This window comes from Bos indicus x Bos taurus, chromosome 9 (genome assembly GCF_003369695.1).
Source record: "Bos indicus x Bos taurus breed Angus x Brahman F1 hybrid chromosome 9, Bos_hybrid_MaternalHap_v2.0, whole genome shotgun sequence".
Classification (NCBI taxonomy): Eukaryota; Metazoa; Chordata; class Mammalia; order Artiodactyla; family Bovidae; genus Bos; species Bos indicus x Bos taurus.
Genome location: NC_040084.1, coordinates 19,449,334 through 19,457,473, shown reverse-complemented (window position 1 = coordinate 19,457,473; position 8,140 = coordinate 19,449,334). Strand labels below are relative to the sequence as shown.

The following is an 8,140-nucleotide window of genomic DNA, read 5'->3' as shown; positions in this document are numbered from 1 at the left end:
GAAACAGTTCAGGGATGTGCTTAACTTCAGACACTGCCTTCAGAAATATCTTCTGCCTTCAGAAGTGGCTGCAGCAAACGGAGCCCTGCTACTACAGGTTGCGGCTACACTGCTTTTTCTTTTTTTTTTTTGCACAGAATTAGGGAAGCGATGGAGAAGGAATGGCAACCCACTCCAGTGTTCTTGCCTAGAAAATCCCTGGACAGAGGAGCCTGGCGGGCTACAGTCCATAGGGTTGCAAGAGTCAGACATGACTTAGTGACTAAACCAACCAAGGGAAGAGAATCCACAGCCCAGCGCTTCAGTGTACTCAGGAAACCACTGTCAGGCATTTGAACCAAGCAAGGGATGAGTGATTTAACGCCATTCTTGGTCCTGGTCACTGAGATGATTCTGCAGTCACCTCCAACACACACACACACACACAGATGATTCTGCAGTCACCTCCAATTACACACACACACACACACTGAGATGATTCTGCAGTCACCTCCAATACACACACACACACAGATGACTCTGTAGTCACCTCCAATTACACACGCACACACTGAGATGATTCTGTAGTCACCTCCAATACACACACAGATGATTCTGCAGTCACCTCCAATACACACACACACACATGTGTAACTGTCTCTTTGAGTGCTCAATGAGCCATATGCATTTTTACAACTAATCTATAGCTTTCAGGTATGGAGTTGAGCAGCCCAATTAAGTAGGAAGATTCAAACAAACACAAAAGTAAAATCAGGAAAGGTCTAAGACATGGTAGGGAACAAACACTCCACTTCCAGACTGTGGGTTTTCGGGAATTTATTCCTCTTTAATGCTGAATATAAAATCTGACATTTCACCAATGCCTTTAGAAACAAATGCATACAAATTGAAATCTAAAAACAATAATTTTGCAGATCAAAGTGGGTCTTGACACTTTAGAAAAGATATTAAATGAAAAGCATCTGTAGAAAAAGCAAAACCCTATATAGCAGAATCAAATTAAAAAAAAAAACAAAACAGCAAGAGGCTTTGGTACCCTTCAACAACAGAGGACAAATAAGTTTAGTTCATTATTAAATTCATGTAATATAAAAACATCTACGTGGGAGTACTGGATAAATCTATAAAACAGAAACAAATCTAAAATATATTAGAGCCTGAGAGGAAAAAAAAAATCTTCCTTTTCTCCTCTTTGATTTTAACAGAATGCCAGAATCTGGAAAAACAAGTACTTCCCCAAATAAATTTTCTTCTGGTCTGCATATACCTAGCAGGATGGCACTCTGTATTGTGTCTAATTTTAAAAAGGCATAATCTGATTTTTTAGCAGCACATATCCTTTGTTCCAACAAGCCTGCTATAGGAAAGAAAAAGTCTGTCTTGAAATGCTCCTGATATAATATCTATGTCTACAATTCCCATCCACTTCTTTCCTAGGTGATTATCCAGATCTAAAGGCAGCTAGTTAAAGAAGGGATGAAGAAAATCATTACGTGTTTGGAATTTAGCTGGTAAAACAACACAAGTAAGGGCATGATATTATCTGAACACAGTGTGGCTCAGGTAAGCCCAGACAGCAATACCCTCTGGACTTCGCGGAGCCTGGATACCATGGGAAATACCACCCAATGCACTTCTAAGCTCACTCATTACAAGCACAATACCAGCTCAAGCTGGTCTCTCCTATTTCTTTGCTGATCAAAAAAAAAAAGTACAAGTGAAGGTAGATGGTGTGTAACTGTAATAATAATAATTTAGCTCTCCTATTCATCTAGTCTGCTTAGGAGAATCTACTACAATCAGAGTAATTCAAAAGTTTTGAGACAAACAAGTCTGAGTAGCTTTCTTGGTATTGGCAAGTATTGTATTGATCCTATGACCCCAGAATTTAACTCCCAAAGATTCAATCTTACCAAGTTGCTTCTTGGTATTCACTGGCAAGAGCAGACAAAACGTAAGTTAGATCACAGTAACATTAATGTTTTAAACTATCGTATCTTAAAAAGAAATACTAAGTCTTATCAGACTTTAACACAATACCCAGTTCAAAAACAATTTCCTGGATAGTCCCTGGGATTTATCAAGTGGAATGTGACCTGGATTGTACCTAATGCCAACTAAGCAGTCATACTCATGATTTCACAGCAACTTTCCTTGGAGAGAAAACTGTGGATTAAGTGTCTGTTCCAGTCAAGTAGGAATCAGTTGAATGCTTTCCTTCTGGTTATAGCCCTGGACTGCAAACCTCAGGCTGGGGATGTCAGCTTTAGCATTCAACAAGTTCTTTAGAAGAGTCCACATTTAGCAAGTTGGAGGGAGAGAAAACACAGGTGACAGGAACTCAATTCTTTTGTTCTTTTCCTTTCATACAAACTTCCTGCTCAGAATCCAAAGGGCAAGTCCACCATCAGGATGCTGAGAATAGCAGAATATCTTACACAGTCCTCTAAGAGTTTATCCTATGCAAGACTATTCCCAGGTTTGGCAACTAAAAACTCTTAAGAAATGTGAGCAGGGACAAGGATGCAGTAAAAGGAGCCTCTGCCTTAATGAAGTAGACAGGTTCAGTATTTATCTGCATCCACTTCAAAGGGAACAGAGACTTCACATGCCATGTACTATCCAGAGTGAATCTCTGACAGCCTCTTTCTTGTACGTACTTTGTTCTGAAAAATCACTAGTGCTCATACATGGAATAAGAACATGTATCTACATTACTCTGAAAATCTGGGACTGTGCACTGGCCAGAAATATGAGTTGGCAGAGTGAGAGGACCAATGAAAAGTAACACAGGAAAAAAAAAATTAAAATGTATAGCAATATTAGTTATTTTTTTAATATGCCTCATCAAGGGTTCCCAAAATACATCTAACCAAGATCTTCCTTTCTCAAAAAATATAATCCTTTCACAAAATATATAAGCAGCTACTAGTTAGGGGAGCTGCATTCAAAAATATATGTGCACTTATGCATACTAAGTTGCTAGAGCTGAAATGCTTTCAGATATGAGTCAGATAATATCCCCTATAAATTTACTATCTAATCAGTGCACCTCTTGAAATATACCTTTTATGCAATCTTATGTATTAAGTGAGACTTGCCCCTTGCAAGAGATAAAGAAACATGTATTTTTCAAAATAGCAATTCTTCTCATCCCAATAACTCGGTTCTGATCATATACTATAATCAACTATGATTTCTGGACACATCAGGAGGATCTTGGAGGATTTATAGGGGTAATAATTTCCATCACCAAAAGGAGGCTAGAGCACCTAACTTTTTCTACAGTTATGACAAAGCACTGGAATATTTGTGATTCTGCAGCAAAGACCTTCAGCCCTTTGTCAACCAACATTGCTATTTTTCTTTCTGATCAAAATATTCTAAAAGCCTGGCAGACTAATTTCAAGGATATCACCTAGGTAGTTAGAAGAGAAGCAGGTTTGAGCAATCCTGGCATCAACGACAAACCAGGGCAGACCCAGTATTTTCTCTCTGATGGTGCCACCCGCTTATCACTCAGTCATTCAGGAAGCACACCTGGAGCAGGTGACAGCTCCTCCGGGTAAAGTGAGGCAACTGCAGGTAATTTTGAAAATAAGAAAAAAACCCACCACAGTCCTGATTTGGTTTAAAGCGATCATGCAATCCCATTAGACCCAAGTCTTCCCCAAACACCTTTTCCATGGCAAGCAAAGTTACTGAAAACGCATGTGGCTTCTGTCACAGTGATGCATTAGGTAAGCAGGTGTGCGCCGAGTACCAGAGGGGACTCTGAAATGCATCTCCATCTCTTCCACTTGTCTTCGCTAAGATTCTGCCTATTAAAAAAAAAAAAAAAAAGCTAGTTATTGCATTACATGGACAAGAAAATTCACCCTGGCAAGTGATCTATATTACTTATTCATTTATTTATTGGCCGCACCATGCAGCATGTGGGATCTTAGTTCCCCGACCAGGGGTTGAACCCCCACCCCCTGCACTGGGAGCATGGAGTCTTAACCACTGGACCCTGGCAGTGATATTTGAAACATCAGGGAACAGAGAGGTTGGGAATCACAATAATCACCCTCATGTGATGCTGCTGCTGCTGCTAAGTCACTTCAGTCGTGTCCGACTCTGTGTGACCCCATAGACGGCAGCCCACCAGGCTCCCCCGTCCCTGGGATTCTCCAGGCAAGAACACTGGAGTGGGTTGCCATTGCCTTCTCCAATGCATGAAAGTGAAAGGTGAAAGTGAAGTCGCTCAGTCGTGTCCGACTCCTAGCGACCCCATGGACTGCAGCCCACCAGGCCCCTCCATCCATGGGATTTTCCAGGCAAGAACACTGGAGTGGGTTGCCATTGCCTTCTCCCTTCATGTAATAGGTAAGAGCGAATCCTAGGTTTCAGGATCAGAGCCCAGATGTAAGTCACACCCACCTGACCTGCCAAGTAGAAAAGGAGAAAGGAAGCCACCTGTTTCCAACACTGATGAAATGCCTCTTGCACCTGGGTGAGTGGGGTGGGGGCAGTTACCTCACTCAGGGGCCCCGCAGAGGGTAACCCGAGGGGAACACTACCACACCTATTGGTAAAAAGCTGTGAGGGCTCCGGGCCCTCAAGAGCCACCATGATCCAACAGCTGGATGGCTGACCCCTGGTGTGGGCGGGGGCTGGGAGCTCTGAGAGGAGCCCCCTATTGGTTCAGTGCTCAGGGTTTACTGGTGGCTACACGTTTTCAATATCAGCCCTGAATGGGGTGATCCGAAAGCAGAAACTTCCATTTCAGGCTCTGTTTTGAGTCTATTATGAGAATGAGGCTGATGATTTCCTTTGACAGTTATTCATGAAAAGGTCTTTTTCTCGTAGGTAGGTACCACAGTGAGCTCCAGACATCCAGAAAGGAGGGTGTGCCTCTGCTCCCCGACTCCCAACCAGGGTTTGTACAATTCAAGGAATAGAGAAATGTGAGAAATCAGTATTTTAAGTATCAGCAACTCACTTGAATTCTTTAAAAATGTACATGCAGCAGAGTGTTAGTAGCTACAAGGATGTTTCTGGGTACTACTAAGAATGCAAAAAGTTGGAAGCAAACTTGGTGTTCAATGTATTCATTATTATGCAGGGCACATTGGCTCTGGATGTGTCTGTCCTGCATGGACGTTTTTTCTTTAATATAATTAAATTTTATTCTGAAGCATGACTATATATCATCCCATTATACACACACACACACACACACACACACACACACATTATATGGGATGGTGGCCCTGCAGGCCACCGTTCTGTGACCTTCTACCATCCTGTGTCCCATCCACTCTGAACTCTGGCCAGTGTCTACACCTGGGTGCTGAATGTTCTTTTCCTATTGAGCTTCTCTCCCCTCACTGCTGCACAGAGCAATCAGATGCTAATGCAGTCTTTATGTCCCCTGGTGGGCTAGCTCTGTCTTTTATGTGCTTGTGCTGCAGAGCGCGTAGAAAAGAAGACGGGAAAGGAGGCTCCATCGTATAGTATATTACATCCATGAAGGCTCCATCTAGGCCTTAAGAGTGTAGACTGTATAATTAATTACTCCCAAGGTACAAAACAAATAGAGATTCCCAGGTGGTCAGTAGTAAACAATCCGCCTGCCAATGCAGGAGACATGGGTTTGATCCTGGGTCGGGAAGATCCCCTGGAGGAGAAAATGGCAACCCACTCCAGTATTCTTGCCAGAAAAATCCCAAGGGCAGCAGCCTGGAGGGCTACAGTCCTTGGGATGGCAGAGAGGGACATGACTGAGCACAAAATAAATAACTAGAAAGGGGGGAGATGCTGATTTGCTCTAAAAGATACTTGCACTTCTCCTCTATGGGACTGACGTATGAGCTGCTATTAACGCTTGAGGCCTTGAATGGTTCGTGAGAGCAGCAGGTACATTGCACCACAGCCCTCCGCCTGGGCTCCATGGGCCCTGCTCACGTTACGATTCACTCGGGAGTCTGAAAACGGGGGTCGGAATGGGTGGGGATGCCCGGAGCCCTCACTGCTGATGGGATGGTCTCCTGAAATCCAGCAAACCTCAGTGGCATCAAAACCAACCCTGGGACTTCCCTAGTGGTCCGGTGGGTAAGACGCCATGCTCCCAGTGCAGGCGGCACGGGTTTGATCCCTGGTTAGGAACAGAGATCCCACATGCGGAGCAGCCAAAAATAAATAAATGAACTCTATGCCTGTGGTGATAGTTACACAGCCCTGTAAATATACCCAAAATCGCTGAATTGTAAAAACAAGGGAAATGTACGGTATGTAAATTATAAATCCATTAAAACATTTAAAACATAAGACCAACTTTAATCCCAGGACCACAAGTTATGGGAGAATGCATATTTTACAGATCATAGGTTTCCTAAAAACTTTCTAAGAGAATATAAAGATTTTCAAAGAGTAAAAAAAAGTCAGCCCACAGAATCTCAAAGGAATCTACATCTTAGGGGAAAATGAGAACAAAGATGGCAAGCACACAGTATTTTTCAAAGATGTTTGCACAGACACTGTCCACTGGATTTATGCATCCATTAGACTGCTCTTATCCCAGTTTTTTCCAGTTCTTTGAAGATAAATCTGGATTGTTTAATATCTTTATATGAAACACGTTATAAAAATACTTTCATTTTCCCAAGTATTCCAATGTTCCATCTTTATAAAAATAGCTTTAAGAGCCTTTAAATATTTTATGTGTGGGTTTTGCCTCTGTTTAAAACATGTGCACAGAAACCACCCACCACCATCTGTGGACTCACTGATGTATAACAAAGCACAATTTCACACTGGCGAGGAGCTACAGGTCCTGGAGTGTAATTTGTATTATTGATAGTCTCTGCCTTCCTCCCACAGGTGCTCCAGAAATGGTACAGATCCCGGGTGGCCTCAAAAGACCTATTACTTATAGACATCAAAGTTTCCCAGTAATGCTGTTTCATTTCAACTCAGTGTTAAAAATAGATGCTTTAGAATTCAGTCTCAATCTGAAATACAGTCAAAACCTCCATTGCCATGTACATAAAGACTGCAAGGAAATACATCAAAAATGTTTATGTGGTCTTCTCTGGTGACTTTTTACTTTCTATTTTATACATTTTGCATTTTCCCAATTTTTAAAAATGAGTCTAGGCTATTTTCATAATCAGAAAAAAAAAGTATTTTCTGAAGGGGAAATAACACTAAAAATATTACCTTATTTAACAAAGAAATGGTATTTTTTATTTTGAAAATGAATTTATGTGCTTTACAAAGTTACAATAATATATATTATCTATAGTTCTAAATATTAGAAAAGGTTGAGGCTTTTACATTTTCTAAAAGACATCTGACACAATAAAGTGGCTTCAAAAACACTTGGACTAGTTTAGGAATTATTCTTTGTTCAAGGCTGACCATTTGTTATTGCAAATCATGCCCCTTCCAATGTAAATGACTTAAATAGGAGAAGACCTTAAAAGCATGGCTTTGATTCTTTTTCAAAAAAGGTAAAGTAATGTGAGCTTGCACTTTAAAGTAAGAAGCACCTATGATTTTTTGCTACCTTAAATTTTTCTTGAAAGAAGGAAGTCCAAATTATGAATAAATTGAATTTTAAATAAAGATAAATTCTAATATACAGCAACAGTTAAAAGTGAGAAAGAAAGAAAAAAAAATGGCATCTTTATGTGGCTTTACCCTGGGCAGTCCTAACTGTGCACCTGAGAAAGCGAAAGCTGAAAACCTGGAAGACTAGCTCTACACTCCTTTTACCTCAATCCCTGAGAACAACTCAAGACACGTTTTAAACCAAGAAAAGACTAACCTACCTTTGACGCCAACTGTGATTTCAGGCCTAAGAATGAAAAGACTGTGTTGCTCTCCTTGGATTCAAAGAAACTGTCATAATCCTAGAAAAAGGAGAAGGAGAAAATAAACAAAAGCAAACAACCATCTTTGTACTTGGTGCTTTTGACAAAGTCTTTATGTCAATAAAAAATGTACCGCTGTTCCATCCAGGCTAGGGAAAAGCTACATAAATCTACTGGATTTGCTCTGTTTGAGTCTCAACATGTGAGCGTGATGATGAAGGCAACACATTTTTAATCCAAAGCCTGTGACAGGAATTAAAATGTAAACCATCAACAACAGA

The 8,140-nt window shown here is 41.0% G+C and overlaps 1 protein-coding gene across 1 annotated transcript in view; it reads right to left on the bottom strand.

Moving 5' to 3' along the window:
* Window positions 1-799: 799 nt before the first annotated feature.
* SH3BGRL2 (SH3 domain binding glutamate rich protein like 2) overlaps window positions 800-8,140 on the bottom strand; it is a 72,161-nt gene continuing 64,820 nt past the window's right edge. Inside the window, exons 3-4 of the mRNA XM_027550992.1 lie at window positions 7,818-7,898; window positions 800-3,821 (exon numbers count right to left, since the gene is read on the bottom strand). Of these exons, the coding sequence (XP_027406793.1) occupies window positions 3,810-3,821; window positions 7,818-7,898 (93 nt within the window). The 3' untranslated portion in view covers window positions 800-3,809. The remainder of the gene's footprint in view (window positions 3,822-7,817; window positions 7,899-8,140) is intronic.